The sequence below is a fragment of the Petromyzon marinus genome, chromosome 51, assembly GCF_048934315.1.
Source record: "Petromyzon marinus isolate PM22_M1 ecotype Great Lakes invasive population chromosome 51, UKy_Petmar_22M1.pri1.0, whole genome shotgun sequence".
In the NCBI taxonomy this organism is placed as follows: Eukaryota; Metazoa; Chordata; class Hyperoartia; order Petromyzontiformes; family Petromyzontidae; genus Petromyzon; species Petromyzon marinus.
Window position 1 is genome coordinate 6,921,663 of NC_133717.1, and position 24,601 is coordinate 6,946,263.

The 24,601-nt window shown below is 56.5% G+C and overlaps 1 protein-coding gene across 5 annotated transcripts in view; it reads right to left on the reverse strand.

Moving 5' to 3' along the window:
- Positions 1-24,601, reverse strand: part of LOC116953322 (AT-rich interactive domain-containing protein 1B-like) — a 103,405-nt gene that overhangs the window by 73,745 nt on the left and 5,059 nt on the right. For 4 of the 5 annotated variants that reach the window (XM_076074917.1, XM_076074915.1, XM_076074914.1 and 1 more), the window contains exons 2-4: positions 23,054-23,263; positions 12,933-13,295; positions 9,183-9,329 (exon numbers count right to left, since the gene is read on the reverse strand). In XM_076074917.1, the coding sequence (XP_075931032.1) occupies positions 9,183-9,329; positions 12,933-13,295; positions 23,054-23,263 (720 nt within the window). The remainder of the gene's footprint in view (positions 1-9,182; positions 9,330-12,932; positions 13,296-23,053; positions 23,264-24,601) is intronic. The other variant, XM_076074916.1, reaches the window with a different exon arrangement.

Sequence of the window (24,601 nt, forward strand, 5' to 3'; positions counted from 1 at the left end):
GTCGACAAACCCCGGGCCGAGCCGCCCTGGGAAGGCTCTGACTGCCCTGTGCGGGAGTTCCACTCTCCGCAGACAGCGCCCATCGAGGCCTCCCACCCCCCCCCCCCCCCCCCCAGTGCCGGATGATCCTAGTGGGACAAGTAGCCACATATGTAGCTACGGGCCCCGCACTTTCAAGGGCCTCGCGCTAAATGCTTTCAAGCTATCAATTCCGGTTCAGTGATTCTGCACTTGCTCTATTACTATAGTACGATACCGCCTTCAACTTTAATGAACGCCTGGGTGTTAAAGGTTAGCGATTTGTCGTATTATCTGGCCGTATAGAAAATAAAAAAAATACAATTACTTTACTAGGCAAGTTAAAAATGTGTTTTAATATTTGTGTTTTTTTTATTGATTTAGGGCCCCTTTATAACATATGCTAAAGGTCTCACACTAGCTTCATCCGGCACTGCCCCCCCCCCCCCAAAGTGACACGGTGGTGCCAGCCAACCGGAAGTCACAAGGGGTGGTAAACGGGGCAACCGTGAGTGAGCAGAGGCTGAGCGAGCACGCCCAGATGACACCGCGCGTGAGAGAGAGAGAGCGAGAGCGGGGACGCGAGTCCGGCACTGACCCCCACCATCCCACAGCACCGTGACCCCCATCACCCGTCAGTGACGCCCACCCCTCCCCGAGGTTGGGGGGGGGGGATGGGGAGACGGGCGGAGCTGGCACCCGGCGACTTTGGCCTTGGCCGAGATAATTGGGAGCGGCACCGCCGCCGACGACAACAAAAGGGAGGCCAAACCGAGGGTCCCTGCAGAGGCCAAGCGGCACGCTCGTCGTGGCTCGACGCGTTACCATTCACGGCACGATCGCCCGCCGGGGCTTCAGCGCCGATTACAGCTGCTACTCGCACACACACGGCCCTCTCAGCTACAACCCGGCACCCTGCACGGCCCGCTCAGCTACAACCCGGCACCCTGCACGGCCCTCTCAGCTACAACCCGGCACCCTGCACGGCCCTCTCAGCTACAACCCGGCACCCTGCACGGCCCTCTCAGCTACAACCCGGCACCCTGCACGGCCCTCTCAGCTACAACCCGGCACCCTGCACGGCCCTCTCAGCTACAACCCGGCACCCTGCACGGCCCTCTCAGCTACAACCCGGCACCCTGCACGGCCCTCTCAGCTACAACCCGGCACCCTGCACGGCCCTCTCAGCTACAACCCGGCACCCTGCACGGCCCTCTCAGCTACAACCCGGCACCCTGCACGGCCCTCCCAGCTACCTCATGCACCCTGCACGGCCCTCTCAGCTACAACCCTGCACGGCCGCTCAGCTACCTCATGCACCCTGCACTGCCCTCTCAACTACAACCCGGCATCCTGCACGGCCCTCTCAGCTACAACCCGGCACCCTGCACGGCCCTCTCAGCTACAACCCGGCATCCTGCACGGCCTTCTCAGCTACAACCCGGCACCCTGCACGGCCCTCTCAGCTACAACCCGGCACCCTGCACGGCCCTCTCAGCTACAACCCGGCACCCTGCACGGCCCTCTCAGCTACAACCCGGCACCCTGCACGGCCCTCTCAGCTACCTCATGCACCCTGCACGGCCCTCTTAGCTACAACCCGGCACCCGGCAAGGTCCTCTCAGCTACCTCATGCACCCTGCACAGCCCTCTCAGCTACCTCATGCACCCTGCACGGCCCTCTCAGCTACAACCCGGCACACCCTGCACGGCCCTCTCAGCTACAACGCGGCACCCTGCACGGCCCTCTCAGCTACAACCCGGCACCCTGCACGGCCCTCCCAGCTACCTCATGCACCCTGCACAGCCCTCTCAGCTACAACCCGGCACCCTGCACGGCCCTCTCAGCTACAACCCGGAACCCTGCACGGCCCTCTCAGCTACCTCATGCACCCTGCAAGGTCCTCTCAGCTACAACCCGGCACCCTGCACGGCCCTCTCAGCTACAACCCGGCACCCTGCACGGCCCTCTCAGCTACCTCATGCACCCTGCACGGCCCTCTCAGCTACAACCCGGCACCCTGCATGGCCCTCTCAGCTACAACCCGGCACCCTGCAAGGCCCTCTCAGCTACAACCCGGCAAACTGCACGGCCCCCTCAGCTACCTCATGCACCCTGCACGACTCTCTCACCTACAACCCGGCACCCTGCACGGCCCTCCCAGCTACCTCATGCACCCTGCACGGCCCTCTCAGCTACAACCCTGCACGGCCGCTCAGCTACCTCATGCACCCTGCACTGCCCTCTCAACTACAACCCGGCATCCTGCACGGCCCTCTCAGCTACAACCCGGCACCCTGCACGGCCCTCTCAGCTACAACCCGGCATCCTGCACGGCCTTCTCAGCTACAACCCGGCACCCTGCACGGCCCTCTCAGCTACAACCCGGCACCCTGCACGGCCCTCTCAGCTACAACCCGGCACCCTGCACGGCCCTCTCAGCTACAACCCGGCACCCTGCACGGCCCTCTCAGCTACCTCATGCACCCTGCACGGCCCTCTCAGCTACAACCCGGCACCCTGCAAGGTCCTCTCAGCTACCTCATGCACCCTGCACAGCCCTCTCAGCTACCTCATGCACCCTGCACGGCCCTCTCAGCTACAACCCGGCACACCCTGCACGGCCCTCTCAGCTACAACGCGGCACCCTGCACGGCCCTCTCAGCTACAACCCGGCACCCTGCACGGCCCTCCCAGCTACCTCATGCACCCTGCACAGCCCTCTCAGCTACAACCCGGCACCCTGCACGGCCCTCTCAGCTACAACCCGGAACCCTGCACGGCCCTCTCAGCTACCTCATGCACCCTGCAAGGTCCTCTCAGCTACAACCCGGCACCCTGCACGGCCCTCTCAGCTACAACCCGGCACCCTGCACGGCCCTCTCAGCTACCTCATGCACCCTGCACGGCCCTCTCAGCTACAACCCGGCACCCTGCATGGCCCTCTCAGCTACAACCCGGCACCCTGCAAGGCCCTCTCAGCTACAACCCGGCAAACTGCACGGCCCTCTCAGCTACCTCATGCACCCTGCACGACTCTCTCACCTACAACCCGGCACCCTGCACGACTCTCTCAGCTACAACCCGGCACCCTGCACGGCCCTCTCAGCTACCTCATGCACCCTGCACGGCCCTCTCAGCTACAACCCGGCACCCTGCAAGGCACTCTCAGCTACAACCCGGCAAACTGCACGGCCCTCTCAGCTACCTCATGCACCCTGCACGACTCTCTCAGCTACAACCCGGCACCCTGCACGACTCTCTCAGCTACAACCCGGCACCCTGCACGGCCCTCTCAGCTACCTCATGCACCCTGCACGGCCCTCTCAGCTACAACCCGGCACCCGGCAAAGGTCCTCTCAGCTACCTCATGCACCCTGCACAGCCCTCTCAGCTACCTCATGCACCCTGCACGGCCCTCTCAGCTACAACCCGGCACACCCTGCACGGCCCTCTCAGCTACAACGCGGCACCCTGCACGGCCCTCTCAGCTACAACCCGGCACCCTGCACGGCCCTCCCAGCTACCTCATGCACCCTGCACAGCCCTCTCAGCTACCTCATGCACCCTGCACGGCCCTCTCAGCTACAACCCGGCACCCTGCACGGCCCTCTCAGCTACAACCCGGCACCCTGCACGGCCCTCTCAGCTACAACCCGGCACCCTGCACGGCCCTCTCAGCTACCTCATGCACCCTGCAAGGTCCTCTCAGCTACAACCCGGCACCCTGCACGGCCCTCTCAGCTACAACCCGGCAAACTGCACGGCCCTCTCAGCTACCTCATGCACCCTGCACGACTCTCTCAGCTACAACCCGGCACCCTGCACGACTCTCTCAGCTACAACCCGGCACCCTGCACGGCCCTCTCAGCTACCTCATGCACCCTGCACGGCCCTCTCAGCTACAACCCGGCACCCTGCAAGGCACTCTCAGCTACAACCCGGCAAACTGCACGGCCCTCTCAGCTACCTCATGCACCCTGCACGACTCTCTCAGCTACAACCCGGCACCCTGCACGACTCTCTCAGCTACAACCCGGCACCCTGCACGGCCCTCTCAGCTACCTCATGCACCCTGCACGGCCCTCTCAGCTACAACCCGGCACACCCTGCACGGCCCTCTCAGCTACAACCCGGCACCCTGCACGGCCCTCTCAGCTACAACCCGGCACCCTGCACGGCCCTCCCAGCTACAACCCGGTACCCTGCACGGCCCTCTCAGCTACAACCCGGCACCCTGCACGGCCCTCTCAGCTACCTCATGCACCCTGCACGGCCCTCTCAGCTACCTCATGCACCCTGCACGGCCCTCTCAGCTACCTCATGCACCCTGCACGGCCCTCTCAGCTACAACCTGGCACCCTGCAAGGCCCTCTCAGCTACAACCCGGCACCCTGCACGGCCCTCTCAGCTACAGACGAGCACCCTGTACGGCTCTCCCTGCTAGTATCCAGGCACGTAGCCACGCATCAATGTATCGCTCACGATACATCCATCAAACCGCGGAGTATGATAATCAATTATTTATGGTCTATGCAAATGACATGCAAACGATCTGCTATTGCTTTACAGGGAGGAGGCTGTCGTGGGCAAGCCGGCGGCACGGAGCGGGGAAGAAGAGCGGCACGGAGTGGGGAAGAAGAGCGGCACGGAGTGGGGAAGAAGAGCGGCACGGAGCGGGGAAGAAGAGCGGCACGGAGTGGGGAAGAAGAGCGGCACGGAGCGGGGAAGAAGAGCGGCACGGAGCGGGGAAGAAGAGCGGCACGGAGTGGGGAAGAAGAGCGGCACAGAGCGGGGAAGAAGAGCGGCACGGAGTGGGGAAGAAGAGCGGCCCGGAGCGGGGAAGAAGAGCGGCACGGAGCGGGGAAGAAGAGCGGCACGGAGCGGACAAGCCGACGGCACGAAGCGGGCAAGCCGACGGCACGGAGCGGGGAAGAAGAGTGGCACGGAGCGGGGAAGAAGAGCGGCACGGAGCGGGGAAGAACAGCGGCACGGAGCGGGGAAGAAGAGCGGCACGGAGCGGGGAATAAGAGCGGCACGGAGCGGGGAAGAAGAGTGGCATGGAGCGGGGAAGAAGAGTGGCACGGAGCGGGGAAGAAGAGCGGCACGGAGCGGGGAAAAAGAGTGGCACGGAGCGGGCAAGCCGACGGCACGGAGCGGGGAAGAAGAGCGGCACGGAGCGGGGAAGAAGAGCGGCACGGAGCGGGGAAGAAGAGCGGCACGGAGCGGGGAAGAAGAGCGGCATGGAGCGGGGAAGAAGAGTGGCACGGAGCGGGGAAGAAGAGCGGCACGGAGCGGGGAAAAAGAGTGGCACGGAGCGGGCAAGCCGACGGCACGGAGCGGGGAAGAAGAGCGGCACGGAGCGGGGCGTCAAGAGCGCGGCCCAACACGGCCGCTCAGGCGTCGCGACCCCGAGCGGCGGACGTCGCAGATCGACTGATTCTCACGCGTCGCAAACCTGTCGCGTGCAAACGCTCGTTCGTCCGGATGAAAACACCTCCGTGCATAGAGGACCGCAGAGCTCGGGCGATTGTTGATTGTTGACTGTCGCCTCCCACGCTCGTCTCTGTTTCGGTTGTGAGAGACGCGATTGGCACGAACGACGCCGCGATACACGAAGCTAAACAACAGCAGGAGTATTAAATTTCGTTTCAAAGCTTTCGTGACTGCAGGGATTCATGATCTTGGTTCTTTCGGTAAAGTTACGTAGAAGGGAAATAATAAAATAATAAAAATAAACCAATCAAATTATCACGACGTTTCGATTGCAACACAAAATTTAGAGAAAAAAAATATTTTACATTTTTGAATTTTTATTTTATTTTCTTGCTGTGGTTTTCACACCTGATGATGATTGTTTGTGTTGCAATGGAAACGTCGTGAGAATTTAATTGTTTAATTTTTATTATTTTATTATTTTCCCTTCTACGCGACCAAGACCATAGCAGCAGTATTATTGTATTATTATTGTCGTGGGCACAAGCACCGTCACACGTGCCTGTCCCACCGTCACACGTGCCTGTCCCACCGTCACACGTGCCTGTCCCACCGTCACACGTGCCTGTCCCACCGTCACACACGTGCCTGTCCCACCGTCACACGTGCCTGTCCCACCGTCACACACGTGCCTGTCCCACCGTCACACGTGCCTGTCCCACCGTCACACACGTGCCTGTCCCACCGTCACACACGTGCCTGTCCCACCGTCACACACGTGCCTGTCCCACCGTCACACGTGCCTGTCCCACCGTCACACGTGCCTGTCCCACCGTCACACACGTGCCTGTCCCACCGTCACACGTGCCTGTACCTCTCTCTCCATCTCTCTCTCTCTCACGGAAACGACGACGACAAAAACGGCGATCCTCGAATGAAATCCCATCCCGGAATCGGGACGAACCACTGAATCGTCATCGCACCACATCGCCGGCGAACCCCCACCACCCCCCCCCCCCCCCCCCCCCCGTGGCAACAACGCCTCGCACGCTCGCCCACACGAGCTGGGAAGGCAGCAGCCAGCCAGGCGGTGAGCCGCCAGCGCTGATAACAACTGCCCAAACTCTGCGGTCCCACCAGTTAATGAGGAAACCAGAGCACAACGGGGAAAACCAATGCGTGCAAAGGGAGGGTCCGTCTCCACCCCCCCCCGCCTCCATCCCCCCCTTCCCATACAGATGGAACAGGTGGAGATTGGTTCGCGCTTTTGCTGTGCCGCATTCTCCCGGCGAGCCGGGGGTATAACGGCTCCTTCTCGACGTCCGACGGAGTTCCGCAACATCTGTGCGGTGATCCACCAACCCCTGGCGCTGCTGCCTCCACGGGCATAGCCACGTGCAGCGTAGCCACTGCAACCACCACCGCAACCACCACCGCAACCGTCCGGCGAAGTCTCCCGGTGCCTGCGCATGTCCTCGTCCGTCCTCCTGCTCCTCGTCACGAGAGACGAAGAAGCGAATCCTCCTCCTCCTCTCTGTGCACTCCTCTCACCTTGATATTCGCTATTTAATAACCAACTTTTATTTTACCAGGTAAGGAGGGCCCACTGAGCTACGTAGCTCTTTTCAGAATCGACCTGGCTATCGCAACGGATGGCTCAACGAAGTGGCTTATCACCACGTGGAAATCCATAGCAGCCAAATACTCTGAACGCACGTCGATTCGAAATGTGGAGAGAAAATACGGAGGACCCGGAGAAAAATCCACGGGACGGAGAGAGAGAGAGAGAGACACACGCAAACTCCAAATACACAGCAGGGGAGGTTAGTTGACTTTTCGCTCACCGCGGCGCCCCAAAGGGACCGCGGCCGTGCGGCCGTGCCGTTAATTCGGAGCGAGATTTATTTGCGAGAGGGCTCACGACGAGAACAAGGAGGCCGCCGAAAGTGGGCGCGTCGGCGGCTGTCCCGCGTTGCAAATTGGAAGCGGACAGCTCGGGTTCACACGCACGCGGAACGAGCCACACCGTAGGCCTCAAGAGTAAATTACACGCACGCACGCACACGCACGCACACACGCACGCACGCACGCGCACACACGCACGCACACACCGACAGTCACGCTGCTCGGCCGCGACAGGCGAGTCTGGTTGAGATGTTTCGGTTAATTGGTGCGAGCACCTCCAGAAGGTTTCCCCTGGGGAGTGAATGGGGAGGGCGGGGAGGTGGCCCTGCTTGCGAGGGTTAGAGGGTTCCGTGTGGCGTATATGGTGCGCAACCGCTTATATAAACGCAACGCAACCGCTCACATAGCCACACACGCCGCTCGCCTAACCACACACACCGCTCACCTTTCCACACACACTCACCTAACCACATATAGCCACCAACCTCTCACCTAATCACACTGACAGCTCTCAACTAACACCACTCACACCAAAGACAAAGATCCCCCGTATAGCCGAAACAAACTGTTGAAGGCAAGTGCTGTTAGCGAGCACCTATGGAGACTGGCACGGTACATGAGGGGGTGGGTGTCTCCCCAATGGCGATGTTTACACACCACACACTCATGTGAGGCTGAGTCGACCTAGGGGAGGACCGGTTCAGATAATCGTCACCGGTGTTGGTGGCCGTGAGCGGGAATCGAACTCGGGTCGCCGGGTTCATAGCGTAGCGCGCTAAACCGCTAGATAACCACTTCCCACGCACGCTCGCACCTCTCACCTAACCACAGTAAACACACACACACACACAGGTCACCCCTAGACAACAAGTCTCAACTGCAGCCGGGGTCAATGAACCTTTCAGCACCAAGGAGCTGGACAGCGCTGCCATCACAGCCCAGCCCAGCCACCACACACGACACCGGCTGGTGGGGACTGCAAGCAGCAGCAGCAGCAGCAAACCGGCCTGCTTGTTATGCCAGCAATTACACGCAGGCCGACCTGGGAGTCGCGCCGCTCACTCAGGGGAAACCGGCCTGCTCGCTGTGCCGCACACTCACGGGGAGGCCGGCCTGCTCGCTACTCCACACACTCACGGGGAAACCGGCCTGCTCACTGTGCCGCACACTCACGGGGAGGCCGGCCTGCTCGCTGTGCCGCACAATCACGTGGAGGCCGGCCTGATCACTACTCCACACAATCACGGGGAACCCGGCCTGCTCACTGTGCCGCACACTCACGGGGAACCCGGCCTGATTCACTGTGCCGCACACTCACGGGGAGGCCGGCCCGCTCGCTACTCCACACACTCACGGGGAACCCGGCCTGCTCGTCACGTCGCACACTCACGGGGAAACCGGCCTGCTCACTGTGCCGCACACTGACGTAGAGGCCGGCCTGCTCACTGTGCCGCACACTCACGTGGAGGCCGGCCTGCTCGCTGTGCCGCACACTCACGGGTAGGTGGGCCTGATCGCTACTCCACACAATCACGGGGAACCCGGCCTGCTCGTTGTGCCGCACACTCACGGGTAGGTGGGCCTGATCGCTGCTCCACACAATCACGGGGAGGTCGGCCTGCTCACTGTGCCGCACACTCACGGGGAGGCCGGCCTGCTCACTGTGCCGCACACTGACGTAGAGGCCGGCCTGCTCGCTGCTCCACACACTCGTGGGGAGGCCGGCCTGCTCGTCACGCCGCACACTCACGGGGAGGCCGGCCTGCTCACTGTGCCGCACACTCACGTGGAGGCCGGCCTGCTCACTGTGCCGCACACTCACGTGGAGGCCGGCCTGCTCGTCACGTCGCACACTCACGGGGAGGCTGGAGGGACGGCCCGGCTGGATCATGCCCATGTCGTCATGGCCGGCCTTCCCAGCGGGGAGCGGTTGGGGCCCTCTGCCTCCGTACAGGTCCTGCGGGACCTCCTGGCGGACACGTGGGGGTGGGGGGGGCGAGGTTACGCAAGGCCGGGAGGAGGAGATGGTGGGGGGGGGGAGATAGTGGGGGGGGCAGGGGGGGAGGGGGGCGGGTGTAGGGGAGGTTGGAGGGGGGGACACGAAGGGGGTCGACGTTCAGAGCGGAGCGCGTTGGGAGGGGGTGGCTCGGTCGCGGCCGTGCAGGGGTTAACTTGACCTTGCGTGTCTCTCAATTTGCAACTAAAATTAATTAAGCTTGTGTTAACTGTAGAAACCTTTAAAACAAAATTACAATATCCAATTTAACAATCACGCCGATTTCTGACAGCACGTGTCTGTGCGCGCGTGTAGACGTGTGTGCGTAGGGGTGTGTGTGCGTGTAGACGTGTGTGCGTAGGGGTGTGTGTAGGGGTGTGTGTGTAGGGGTGTGTGTGCGTGTAGACGTGTGTGTGCGTGTAGACGTGTGTGCGTAGGGGTGTGTGTGCGTGTAGACGTGTGTGCGTAGGGGTGCGTGTAGACGTGTGTGTGTAGGGGTGTGTGTGCGTGTAGACGTGTGTGTGCGTGTAGACGTGTGTGTGTAGGGGTGTGTGTGCGTGTAGACGTGTGTGCGTAGGGGTGTTTGTCGGGGTGTGTGTGCGTGTAGGGGTGTGTGTGCGTGTAGACGTGTGTGTAGGGGTGTGTGTAGGGGTGTGTGTGGGTGTGTGTGCATGTAGACGTATGTGTGTGTAGGGGTGTGTGTAGGGGTGTGTGTGCGTGTAGACGTGTGTGTGTGGGGAGCGGTAGTGTAGCGGTTAGCGCGCTGCGCTATGAACCTGGCGACCCGGGTTCGATTCCCGCTCACGGCCAACACCAGTGACGATTATCTGAACCGGTCCCAGGCCTCCCCTAGGTCGACTCAGCCTCAAATGAGTACCTGGTGCGGTGTGTAAACATTGCCACTAGGGAGACAAAGGCGGTCGGGCGTGGTGCTGGCCACCCACCCCCTCGTGTACCGTTCCGGCCTTCATAGGTGCTCGCTAACAGCACTTGCCCCTACAGTCTGTTAAGGCTATATGGGGGATCTTTGTCTTTGTCTTTGTAGGGGTGTGTGTGCGTGTAGGGGTGTGTGTGCGTGTAGACGTGTGTGCGTTGGGAGCGGCAGTCTAATGGTTAGCGCCACGCTTCGAACCCGGCGACCCGAGTTCGATTCCTGCTCACGGCCAACATTGGTGACGATTATCTGAACCGGTCCTGGGCCTCCCCTAGGTCGACTCAGCCTCAAATGAGTATCTGATGCGGTCGGTAAACATCGTCACAGGGGAGACAAAGGCGGCCGGGCGTGGTGCTGGCCACCCACCCCCTCGTGTACCATTCTGGCCTTTATAGGCGCTCGCGAACAGCACTTGCCCCAACAGTATGTTGAAGCTATACGGGGGATATTTGCCTTTGTTTAGCGTGTATATATGGGTACGTAAGTGTGTGCGCGTGTGCGCGCGTGCATGCGCCCGCGTGTACTAAGCCGATTCCTAAAACAACGCGCGCGACTCGATTCGGCAAATCATCACGCATCGACCGGTCACCTGACACGCGTGCACGCCAAACACGCCCACGCACACTCGCGCACGTGCCACCCTCTCGCGGCGTCCCCCACCGCTTCAGCGCGCAAGCGTCGGTTGGTAACCGCCCACCGATTAATCCGCCAATCGAGTGGGAATGAGTGGAACCTCTCCGCGACTCCGCCAGCCACCGACGTGCATTTGTCCGGCACGCGGCGACGAACCATCGAATCCTCACCGCATCGCCGACGAACCCCCCCCCCCCCCCACCACCCCTCGTGGCAACAACGCCCCGCACGCTCGCCCACACGAGCGGGGATGGCAGCAGCCAGCCAGGCGGTGAGCAGCCGGCGCCGATAACAACTGCCCCCGCAACCAACATCCCACCGCCGCAGAAGGTCGGGTGCCAAATGAAATCGCACGCGGGGAGAGGGAGGCAAAGGCGCAGGCCTGCGACTGCTCGCTCAAGCCGCTGCCGGAGGAAGGAGGCCCCCCGCCCACCGGCCGCTCTAGCGAACAACTCTACATGGGGATGATCTTTGGGCGACCGTTTGAAGGAGGTGGGAGTACCCACGCTTTACCCCACCCAACGCGACCTGCCGATCGACTTGACGATGGGGACCTCATTTACACTGCTGGGTGAACGGAGGTGGTGGCGGGGGTGGGCTAAGGGCGGGGGGGGGGGGCAAAGGGGGGGGCTAAGAAGTGTGGGGGGCTAAGTGGGCAAGTCAAGGGGGTGGGGAATAATTTAAGAAAGTTGCCCCCATCGTTTGAACTGCCGCAGCAGGAGATGAAATTGAACCTGTGTGCTCTGGCTCGCAGGTCCAGCGTGCTGACTGTTGTACCACTGCGGAAGCTCCACCATTCACTATTTCCCACAAGAAAAATAAAATCATTGATCGTTCAATTACCAAAAAAATGTGTTTTTTCGCAATTATGATAAGATAACGCAAATTATAATCTAAATGTATTCTATATTTTTGTATCATAGCGTTATGTGTTGGACCAGGACCTATCATCTATCCCAGAGAGGGGCCCTTGCCTGCAAACATCTGGCAGTTGACCTGAATTGGTTCAGAAAAGCCCCTGGCTCTGCCGATGAGACACTGCATGTCGAAACCGGTCCAGAGTTTTCCTTGCCGTCAGAAAATACTGCTGTAGCTATGCGTTCCCAGGTGGCTGTGCGGTCGATGGGAAGTTTAGTTTTTATTGAAGACCTCCAAAATATTTTTTTAGCATTCATGGAAAGTTTGCGAGTTCAAACTCTGGTTGGAGGGTTGACTCAGCCCACCATCTCTCCCCTCCAGCGTCGATAAAGTGAGTGCCACTTTGTGGGATTGTCCTATCGGATAGATTCACTCCCGCCATAGGAATGAGGAATTTCAACCTCCCAGCTCAGAGTTGTAAACAGGAGATGAGCACCAATGCCTCGACACTCATTTGAATTTAAACTATTTTTTATTTTACCAGGTAAGGCCCAATGAGCTATATAGTTCTTCATCAGAAGCGACCTGGCCGCAAATTATAGCTTAACAAAGTGGCTTACCATAAAGTGGAAATTTATAGCAGCCAAATGCTCTAAACGCGTGACGTTGATTCTAAATGTGAAGGGGAAAACCAGAGGACCCAGAGAAAAATCCATGCAACCACGAGGAGAGAGACACGCAAACTCAAAATATACAGCAGCAGCAGGCGTAAGGGTTGGGATCGAACCCACGACCTCCTGTATACCCGGCGAGGTAGTTAACACCTCCTAGCCACCGTGGAGCCAGAAGTCACTCTCCGTGCACGTTTGCGGAATTGAGGACACCAGATAAGAGGACACAAATGCAGCAACACGTACGGCCTCTACGCCTCGCGGTTGATGAATGGAACCTTGACGAGACATTTCGTGGAATCCCTTGTGGGGAGAGGAAGGGGGGGGGGGGGGGGGGGGGAGCGGTGAATCTTTCGGTGGCCCCCAGCACGGATTTACGTTGCCTCGGTAACGAGGGCCATCCCCCGGCCCGCCCGCCCGCCTGCCACGCGCCGGGCCCGCAGATGGCCTTGACAGGAGGAGCGCCGCATGCGTGGTCACCTGCTGCATGGGGTACCGCGGGCCTCCATACGCCCCCGCTCCCTGCTGCCCGTAATACGGCTGGCCCTGGTGCGGCTGGCCCTGGTGCTGCTGGCCCTGGTGCGGCTGGCCCGGGTGCGACTGGCCCTGGTGCGGTTGGCCCGGGTGCGGCTGGCCCTGGTGCGGCTGTCCCTGGTGCGGCTGTCCCTGGTGCGGCTGACCCGGGTGCGGCTGGCCCTGGTGCGGCTGCCCCGGGTGCGGCTGGACTGGGTGCGGCTGACCCGGGTGCGGCTGGCCCGGGTGCGGCTGGCCCGGGTGCGGCTGCCCCTGGCCTGGTGGGCAGTATCCGGACATGCCTTGGTGGCCGTAATGAGGAGGCACGGCCTGTGAGCGCACAACACACAAAGAAAAAGATCCCCCCTGTAGCCTTAATAGACTGTTGGGGCAAGTGCTGTTAGCGAGCAGCGCCTGTGAAGGCTGGCAAGGCGCACGAGGGGATGGGTGGTCAGCAACACGATCTGCCACCTTAGTCTCACCAATGCTGTTGTTTACACACCACAGCTCCTCATTCAAGCCTGAGTCGGCCTAGGAGAAGCCCAGGACATGTTAAGATATCCTTTTGGCCTTTATGCTAGACATGGCAGGGAACCAAACGGAGCTTAGCGAGATCAGCAACAGCCAATGGAAGTGAGTATACACACGCACGCACACACGCACAGACACATGCACGGGACCAATGTTTATATTGCTGTTGGTGGGCACGGGCCCTGGGGTAACCACCTACTGCGTCGGAACATCACCAGCAGGCCGATGCACACATCTCCTGCATAGATGTAAAATTAAGACACAGGAGTGTGACTGGGGCCATGCAACCCAAAGTACGGACCACAGTCACGCCACAGAGACACACAGAGATACAGACAACCAGAGATACACAGAGACCCATATACCCAAAGAAACCTGTAAATTAAAGACACAAGCTACAGGCGTGCGACTGGCCATGCGACCCAGACTATGGACCATCGAGACATAGAGACTCATAGACATACATAGAGATACACAGAGATACATAGAGACCCACAGAGATACATAGAGATACACAGAGACACGTAGAGACACATAGAGACCCACGGAGATACATAGAGACACATAGAGACACAGAGATACATAGAGATACATAGAGACACACAGAGATACATAGAGACACACAGAGACACACAGAGATACACAGAGATACATAGAGACTCATAGAGATACATAGAGATACATAGAGACCCATAGAGACCCATAGAGATACATAGAGATACACAGAGATGCATAGAGACCCATAGAGACACACAGAGATACACAGAGATGCATAGAGACCCATAGAGATACATAGAGACACACAGAGATACATAGAGATGCATAGAGACCCATAGAGACACATAGAGACACACAGAGATATATAGAGATGCATAGAGACCCATAGAGATACGGACTACGGACCGCACAGTGAGCCCACTGTGGTCTGGGCCTCTTCAACGAAGGAGGAACAGCGACACGACACGAACTCTCTGCCCCTGCTGAAGCTGTCTCATGTTGGTCAGCAGCAGCACCTCGACATTGGCATCAAGCTCCTAAACCACATTGTCACACACAAGAATCGACGAGAATAAGCACAGGCCTAAAGGCCTATGACAAAATGCAGTCCGCAGGATACAAGCGCTAATCATAGTCGCCGCTTGACGTTGTGGACCTCGGGGCCTGTACTCCGCCCCCGAGTTTAAACTAAAACTAAACTTTTTAATTACCATGTAAGGGCCCACTGAGCTATGTAGCTCATCATCATCACGGGGAGAGAGACGCGCAAGCTCCAAATATACAACAGGCGTCAGGGTCAGGATCGAACTCGCGACCTCCTGCATACCGGGCGAGGGAGTTAACATCTCCGCGCAAACGTGGACAAACAAACGGACAACGCGACCGGCACGGAGGCCGGGCACGCGCGAGGCGACGGGGACCTGCGGGGGAGACAACGGTGGCTGCAGAGAGTCGCCAAGTCCGCCGGCGGTCCGTGGTGAGGTGACGGTGAGGGTGTTACACTCGGGGTGTGCCAGAGCTCGCCAAACCTCCACGCCGCCGCACTGCGCGCGATGACTTTTGTCACCAGTCAAACCCGAGTACAGCTTCAATATTCTTAATCAAGGCGGCGGAATCCCCGACGGAAATCCCGCAAAGCAGCGCTAGCCTTCATGCTAGAGAACGGTCCGCGGAAGCGGATATCACAAAGCTACCTCTTGAGATCCCTTCTTCTTCTTCTTCTTCAAATGACCTCCGGTCAACACAGAAGGGGGCAGCACTTCCTGCTGGACACAGCATGTGAGAATACGCCTCCTCGCACATCCGTCTCAAAACGTAAAAACGTAGTGGGTGGTTTTTTTTTTGCACATCCAATTTATTTTGTTAATTATATTCTCCACAACGACGCGACGGATAACACTGTGTAATAATTTTTTTTGTTCCTGGGTAGTAAGTATTATTTCCTAATTGCTTATGCCTCAGAAGTACAGAAAATGGCTATTATTCCCCACAAACTTTGCTTTTGGGCCCAGGACAGTGATATTTTGAAATTTATCTATTTTCAATGAGAAAACGGGCGAATCTGTGTCGTTCACAAAGTCAGAAAAAACACAACATACGAATCAAAATTCACATGTATTTATACTAAAGTACAGTAATACAAAAATTACTACAAAAGATTTAGACACCAAGGCGCACTACCACAGGCGGGACTGGCCACAGCGGGGAGGAACAACGTCAAGTGGGAGCCACTGGTGGACCCCCGGAAGGTGCTGATGCCACCACTGCACAGCTGTAGATAATGAGTCGGCAGCCTTCAAGTACCTTCAAGACTTCTTCCCTAAGCTGTCTGAGGCAAAGGTCAAAGCCGGTGTCTTCGTCGGACCACAGATAAAGAAGATCCTGGAGTGCAATTAATTCCCCAAGAAGCTCACTAGTAAGGAGAAAGCGGCTTGGGACAGCTTTGTCGCAGTGGTTCGTGGCTTCCTGGGCAATCACAAGGTCAAAAACTATGTGGAGCTGGTTGAGACTCTGGTGAAGAACTACGGCACAATGGGCTGTAGGATGTCCTTCAAAGTCCACATCCTTGATGCTCATCTTGATAAATTCAAGGAGAACATGGGAGCGTACTCGGAGGAGCAATGCGAGCGCTTCCACCAGGATATACTGGACTTGGAACGCCGCTACCAAGGAGTACAACGAGAACATGATGGGAGACTACATTTGGGGGCTGATTCGTGAACGTGATTTACAGCATAATCGTAAATCTCGAAAAACTACTCACTTCTAAATCTTTTGTAGTCATTTTTTTATTACTTTAGTATAAATACATGTTAATTTTGATTCACGTTGTTTTTTTCTGACTTTATGTGAACGAAAAGACACAAATTCGCCCGTTTTCTCATTGAAAATAGGCAAATTTCAGAATATCACTGTCCTAAATCTTGATTTAAAGCTTTAGTGACTGCAGGAATTCATATTCTTTGGGTCTTTCGGTAAAAGTCACGTAGATAGGTCTCAGAAAATAACAAAAAAAACTACGACGTTTAAAATCACAACACAAGCGGTCGCCATTTATTCCTCCTGGTGACAATCGCTTGTGTTGTGATCGAAACGTCGAAGGTTTTTGTTATTTTCTTTGAACATATCTACGTGACTTAACCGAAAGACCCACAGAATATCACTGTCCTGGTCACAAAAGCAAAGTTTGCGGGGAATAATAGCCATTTTCTATACTTTCTAGACATAAGCAATTACGAAATAACACTTACTACCCAGGAACAAAAATTGTGTTACATCGTGTAATGTGTTTAGCATCTGCGAGTTAGGTTTCTTCACGTGATAGTTCGGACCGATTTATTGTTCATTCTCTCAGAGCCAGAATTTTAGCCAGATCGCGACGAGTTTCTATCGTGCGGGCCATCAACCCTCTCCACTCGAGAGCCCGGTTGAAACGGCGACTGGCGCGCCACAGACGAGCGGCGGACCGTCAATTCTGAGTGCAGAAGTTCACGGGCAACGATGGCCTTGGCAGCAGCGATAAGAGAGCGACGAGGCCTTCGTCCGGCAGCGGACTGACAAAATCGCCCAGAAATACGCTCGACCTCATCGGCTCCAGGAAGCGGCGTTTGGGCCTGGCTAGCATTTGGACGGGCGAACACCAGGGGCTTGCCGGGTGTCGTAGGCGTGTCACCCCCACCCCCCCACCCCGGTTTCGAGTCTACATTCAGGCGAACAAATGCTCGTTTACACATCGCTAGCATCGTCCCCACGTCGCAGAATCCCCACAAACGTGAGTCTCTAGACTCGCCGAGGCTTAAAACTCGGCCATTGGGTGTGGATGTAGATAACCGTCCGTCTGTCAGTCCCTCCTTCTCTCCTTCCAGCCAGCCAGCAAAACCTCTAATATAGTGTGTGATATGATGGCATGATAGCATATCTCGTGCAGATGTGCATGGTGACATCACCACCGCGTGCTACCCGGGCAGGCAGGAATCCAGGTAGAATCTAGCTAACAAACTTTTTTTCTAATATAGTATTTTATATTATCTAAATGTACGTTTTCAAAGCACGTAGAACTTGCAATATGTAAACACTTTACCGCTGCTGATGTTGTCCGCAGGTCACCGATGGAAAGGAGATATACGGCCCAGTTCGTAATGGGCTCTACTCGGGAAATCAACTTCTGAACTTCCGACCTCTGAACAGCCGTGACAAGGGGGACGCGTGGAGAGTAGAGGGCGACCACTCCTGGTCATCGAGGCTCACGCCGCGTCGAGCGGTCTCACGTCCACAAGTCAAAGTGGTCTCCTGCTCGAATGAACATTGAGGCATCGGTGCGCTCATCCGCCGTTCACAGCCCTTGCAGAGCCCAGTGGTGGAAATTCCACGTTCCTATGTCGGGGTTGCGGGCGAGGCTGTTACATAAAACAAGCACTGGTGACTTCCGCACAATGCGGTGCTCGTTTGACACAGACCCCGGGAGGGGACGATGGGCCAAGTCATCCCCCCCAACCAGGCTTTGAACGCGCAAGCCTTCGGATCACCTGTGCCGCTCGCTCAACCGCCGGGCCACCTGGGGCGGTTACCGAGAGGCGCGTTTGAGGAATCACACGGAGACAGAGAACGAGGAACACAAGGAACAGCGACCGCAAGGGACATCACGTCGAGTTGGGTGGGGATTGGCCGGGACGCGTCACGGGCGAGAAGGAGGAAGCATCGTTGCCGGCGGCCGAGGCTAAAGACGGAGTGGCAGCCAAAGGAGGAGGGGGCAACACGAGCCGAGAGAACGTCCACCGCAGGAGACGGAGCGACGAAATCAGCTCGTGCGCGCGCGCGCGCCAGGTGTACAGGTTGCCGCATTGCGAGACCGCGAGAGACGGAGGACGGCTTGGGGAAGCCTTCATCCAACAGAGGGGCGCCGCGGTGACGAGATGTGGATCAACGTGCGTTTAGAGGCTGCTATGAGTTTCGTTGAGCTATCATTTGTGATGGAGTTTGCGGTGTCTCTCTCTCTCCCCGTGGTCGCGTGGATTTTTCTCCGGGTCCTCCAGTTTTCCCCTCCCCATTTAGAATCTTCCGTTTCATGTATTTGGCTGCTGCTATACATATCCACGTGATAAGCCACTTCGTTGAGCTATCATTTGTGGCCACTTCTGAAAAAGAGCTATATAGCTCAGCGGGTCTTACCTGGTAAAATAAATAAATAGTTTAGTTTTTGTTTTGTTTGAGAGAGATCCCGCCCCTGGTGACGGTGATGATAACGATCCCCAACACAGTGACAACGAATCTCATTGCACGAACCGACCCCACACAGGCCCAACTATTGGTGCAGGCGTGTTGGGCCTGTGTGGGATCGTTCATAGCTTCTCTATGCCCCACAGAGAGAAACAATGTCTAATTGGAATATGAAAGCTCTTAAACTATAGCCTATCCTACAGCTACCTTGGTTTGGATGGAAAGTAAGCTACATTTAAAATGATTCGCAATTGATTTTTGGGTTATTTCACTTAAAGATCCGATCAAATATCTGTCGCAGGTCCCCGCTGAGATTTGCCGTCCGACTCGAGCGATGAGCGAGCCGTGACAATAAAAATAAACTGAAAACTATTAAACTTTTTATTTTATTTTACCAGGTAAGGCCCACTGAGCTGTGTAAGCTCTTTGTTCAGAAGCGACCTGGCCACAAATAATAGCTCAAACAAGTGGCGGCTTATCATCACGTGGCAATCTATATAGTAGCCAAATACTCTAAACGCGTGACGTTGAGTGAGTAGTGAACCACCCCGCACCAATAACATTGAGTGAGTAGTGAACCACCCTGCACCAATAACATTGAGTGAGTAGTGAACCACCCTGCACCAATAACATTGGGTGAGTAGTGAACCACGCCTGCACCAATAACATTGAGTGAGTAGTGAACCACCCTGTACCAATAACATTGGGTGAGTAGTGAACCACCCTGCACCAATAACATTGAGTGAGTAGTGAACCACCCTGCACCAATAACATTGAGTGAGTAGTGAACCACCCTGCACCAATAACATTGAGTGAGTAGTGAACCACCCTGCACCAATAACATTGGGTGAGTAGTGAACCACCCTGCACCAATAACATTGGGTGAGTAGTGAACCACGCCTGCACCAATAACATTGAGTGAGTAGTGAACCACCCTGCACCAATAACATTGAGTGAGTAGTGAACCACCCTGCACCAATAACATTGAGTGAGTAGTGAACCACCCTGCACCAATAACATTGGGTGAGTAGTGAACCACGCCTGCACCAATAACATTGAGTGAGTAGTGAACCACCCTGTACCAATAACATTGGGTGAGTAGTGAACCACCCTGCACCAATAACATTGAGTGAGTAGTGAACCACCCTGCACCAATAACATTGAGTGAGTAGTGAACCACCCTGCACCAATAACATTGGGTGAGTAGTGAACCACGCCTGCACCAATAACATTGAGTGAGTAGTGAACCACCCTGCACCAATAACATTGGGTGAGTAGTGAACCACGCCTGCACCAATAACATTGAGTGAGTAGTGAACCACCCTGCACCAATAACATTGGGTGAGTAGTGAACCACGCCTGCACCAATAACATTGAGTGGGTAGTGAACCACCCTGCACCAATAACATTGGGTGAGTAGTGAACCACCCTGCACCAATAACATTGAGTGAGTAGTGAACCACCCTGCACCAATAACATTGAGTGAGTAGTGAACCACCCTGCACCAATAACATTGGGTGAGTAGTGAACCACCCTGCACCAATAACATTGGGTGAGTAGTGAACCACGCCTGCACCAATAACATTGAGTGAGTAGTGAACCACCCTGCACCAATAACATTGAGTGAGTAGTGAACCACCCTGCACCAATAACATTGAGTGAGTAGTGAACCACCCTGCACCAATAACATTGGGTGAGTAGTGAACCACGCCTGCACCAATAACATTGAGTGAGTAGTGAACCACCCTGTACCAATAACATTGGGTGAGTAGTGAACCACCCTGCACCAATAACATTGAGTGAGTAGTGAACCACCCTGCACCAATAACATTGAGTGAGTAGTGAACCACCCTGCACCAATAACATTGAGTGAGTAGTGAACCACCCTGCACCAATAACATTGGGTGAGTAGTGAACCACCCTGCACCAATAACATTGGGTGAGTAGTGAACCACGCCTGCACCAATAACATTGAGTGAGTAGTGAACCACCCTGCACCAATAACATTGAGTGAGTAGTGAACCACCCTGCACCAATAACATTGAGTGAGTAGTGAACCACCCTGCACCAATAACATTGGGTGAGTAGTGAACCACGCCTGCACCAATAACATTGAGTGAGTAGTGAACCACCCTGCACCAATAACATTGGGTGAGTAGTGAACCACGCCTGCACCAATAACATTGAGTGGGTAGTGAACCACCCTGCACCAATAACATTGGGTGAGTAGTGAACCACCCTGCACCAATAACATTGGGTGAGTAGTGAACCACGCCTGCACCAATAACATTGAGTGAGTAGTGAACCACCCTGCACCAATAACATTGAGTGAGTAGTGAACCACCCTGCACCAATAACATTGAGTGAGTAGTGAACCACCCTGCACCAATAACATTGGGTGAGTAGTGAACCACCCTGCACCAATAACATTGAGTGAGTAGTGAACCACCCTGCACCAATAACATTGGGTGAGTAGTGAACCACCCTGCACCAATAACATTGGGTGAGTAGTGAACCACCCTGCACCAATAACATTGGGTGAGTAGTGAACCACCCTGCACCAATAACATTGAGTGAGTAGTGAACCACCCTGCACCAATAACATTGAGTGAGTAGTGAACCACCCTCCACCAATAACATTGAGTAGTGAACCACCCCGCACCAATAACATTGAGTGAGTAGTGAACCACCCTGCACCAATAACATTGGGTGAGGAGTGAACCACGCCTGCACCAATAACATTGAGTGAGTAGTGAACCACCCTGTACCAATAACATTGGGTGAGTAGTGAACCACCCTGCACCAATAACATTGAGTGAGTAGTGAACCACCCTGCACCAATAACATTGAGTGAGTAGTGAACCACCCTGCACCAATAACATTGGGTGAGTAGTGAACCACCCTGCACCAATAACATTGAGTGAGTAGTGAACCACCCTGCACCAATAAAATTGAGTGAGTAGTGAACCACCCTGCACCAATAAAATTGAGTGAGTAGTGAACCACCCTGCACCAATAACATTGGGTGAGTAGTGAACCACGCCTGCACACCGTGCCAGGTGGTGGATGGCCTCACGACACAAATTTGCCAATGACGTTAGGAGTTAGCGGGGCCAACACAACAAAAACAATCAACGATGGATCGTACGCGCTGGTCGCAGATTAACTTTAAACGTCACGCACTTTGTCCATTGCTTCGAGTTGTATGGTTGTACGGTATTCCCTCGCTATCCGCTACGGAGGATACGTTCCGGAGATGCTCGTGAACAGCAAATTTCGCGGATAATGACATTGGCCTACGAATGACCTTAAATAAGTACGTAAATAAGCTTTAAAATATGTGACAATGATCAGAATGAGACAAAAAAAATTGGTTATAATAAACAAAGCAAATAAAAATAAACATGAAAATATTTTATTATAGCTTATAAATGCAGTCGTTGCAGAGTTGCAGATGCGATTGGTGGACAGCCAGAATCGCAGACAGCAAAGACGTAAACAGCGAGGGAAGACTGCAACGTCTCAACTCGCATTGCATTGTGGGACACGGTCGTCTCAGCTGACTTCAAAAGGGGGCGGCGGCGGTGAAGCGGCGTCAGCGGGAGCACAGTTTCGCCACGCTCCTTGCAGAGGGTTCGCGGCGCGGTTCTGGTAGGCCGCCCTGGTCAATACTGCGGTGGTGTGTGAACCATAAAAATAGTACGCGCCGTCTGTTTGGCCGTGGGCGAGCTAAAGACCCCCGTGGGGAGCGGTGGCGTGGCGGTTAGCGGACGAAGCGCTACGGACCCGGTGACCCGAGTTCTATTCCCGCTCACGGCCAACACTGGTGACGATTATCTCAACCGGTTCTGGGCCTCCCCTAGGTCGACTCAGCCTCAAATGAGCACCTGGTGCGGAGTGTAAAAACATCGCCACCGAGGAGACAAAGGCGGTCGGGCGTGGTGCTGACCACCCACCCCCTCGTGTGCCGTGCCGGCCTTCATAGGTGCTCGTATACAGCACTTGCCCCAACAGTCCATAAAGGCTAAAACGGGGGATCTTTGTCTTTTGTTTTTGCTAACGACCCATCGACGTCATTCGAAGAGGAGGAGGCCACCGTTTGCTGCCAGGGTCACCGTCTGAATTTGCTACGTTTAAAAAAATTACGCCGTAAAATTACTTCACTTGGAAAACCGCGCAGCGATGCTCGTCAACTGCAAAAACGTGGCAGGACCCTCTTGAAAAATGTCCTCGAGACTCCCGGCTAAACAAGCGTGGGAAGGCAACACACAAACGATGGGCTCCCTCGCCCGGGTTAACCGACGATCGCGAATGGTCGAGACGGAGGGCGTGAACGAGCGTACCTGTCTCTGCGAGTAGGGACCGGCCGTCATGGGGGGCTGGGGGCCCCCCTGGGCTCCCATCGGGTAGCGCTGGGGCGTGGGCGGGCTGTACGGTTGCTGAGCCGAGTAGGGCCCCCCCTGGCCGGCCTGCTGGGGGTGCTGGGGGTAGGGGCTGCCTCCCATTCCGTACGGCTGCGGCCGCTTCACCCCCATGGGCTCCATGGGATTGCCCTGCGGGGGCCGGGCGAGACGGGGAGGCACGGCGCGCACCAAGCGGTTAGCAGGTTCGGGGGCCGCGCGGTGGCTACGAAAACAACAACAAAACCACTCGCGGCCGTCAACACATTTGGCGATACACAGAACCGCTCTCTCGCGGATTCGTCTTAAATCAGCGGCCACCCGCGCTTTCTCCGACGCCTAAACACAGAACAGCGTAGCGCGCTCCTGCAAAGCAAACCCTGCCCATGGAATTAAATCAGCGGCTGGAAAGGGACGGCGAGTCGGTGCTATTAATTGGATTTTTCATTGTTTTCGACACGTGGTTAAAATGAGCCTGCTCCGAGAAACCAAGGAGCAGGCTGTGCAGGAAGAGGCCCCGGACCCAACCACTGCCCCCCTGCCACCCCCTCCCCCCCGGCCCCCACAGTAACTCCTTCTCAGCATCGGCTCGCAACGGCCCCCTCTCCCGAGCGGACGGTGGCATCATTAAAGGGCGACCGGTCACGGTGCCGGTTTGCGGCAGCTCAGCGGAAAACCGGGACGGGCAGACGCGGAGAGAGGAGCAGGGCCGCTGCTGCCCCCCTCCCCACCCCTCCCCCACGCTGTCAGCAGCGCCTTTCATTGCGTAACGTCAGGCGGCGGCGGCGCGTGCGGCACACAAAGACAAACACAACTCGGGGCTGGGCTCGCCGCGTGCCCTGGCTAGCACATGGCTAATCTACATAGAGAAAGGTCTCCGCCTCCCCCCCCCACGCCCACCCGTCCACTGCCCCACCCTCCCCCCCCACACACACCGGCTTGCCTGCCTGCCCGTCCGCTGTCTGGAGGTTTGCCGGACTGGAATCTCGCGCTGTGGTCGGCGGCACCTTTCTGGGGCGGGCGGGCGGGCTGGGGAGTGGGGGGTGGCCCGTGCCCGGAGCGTTTGACCCGGCGACGCCCGGCGTCAGCGGAGGGGAAATTCGGGCGCGTGAGAATTTGACCGTCGCCGTCCCGGGTCTCTCGCTGGGCGGGTGGGACGCCCTCCCCGACAGGGGTGACGGGACAACCCCACGGCACGCCGCACGAGCGGCACGGTCACATCCACCGGGAACGGTCTCGCGATTTGCCTCGATCGTCATCGGCGGATGAACCCAGGAGAGAGCTCCGGTGGTGGCGGTAGGGTTGGGGGGGTGTGCCACATCCCAATCCCAAATACAAAAACATTACAAAAGTCAAGAGAATGTGAACATTTGTCGGCTGGAAAAGTGATGGAGGGGTTGTCGCCTGTTACTCGGAGAGTCTCAGCAAAATTTGTAACAAGAATTCGGCATTGATTCTAAACTTTTCCCACATTTGCATCCAGCAGTTATT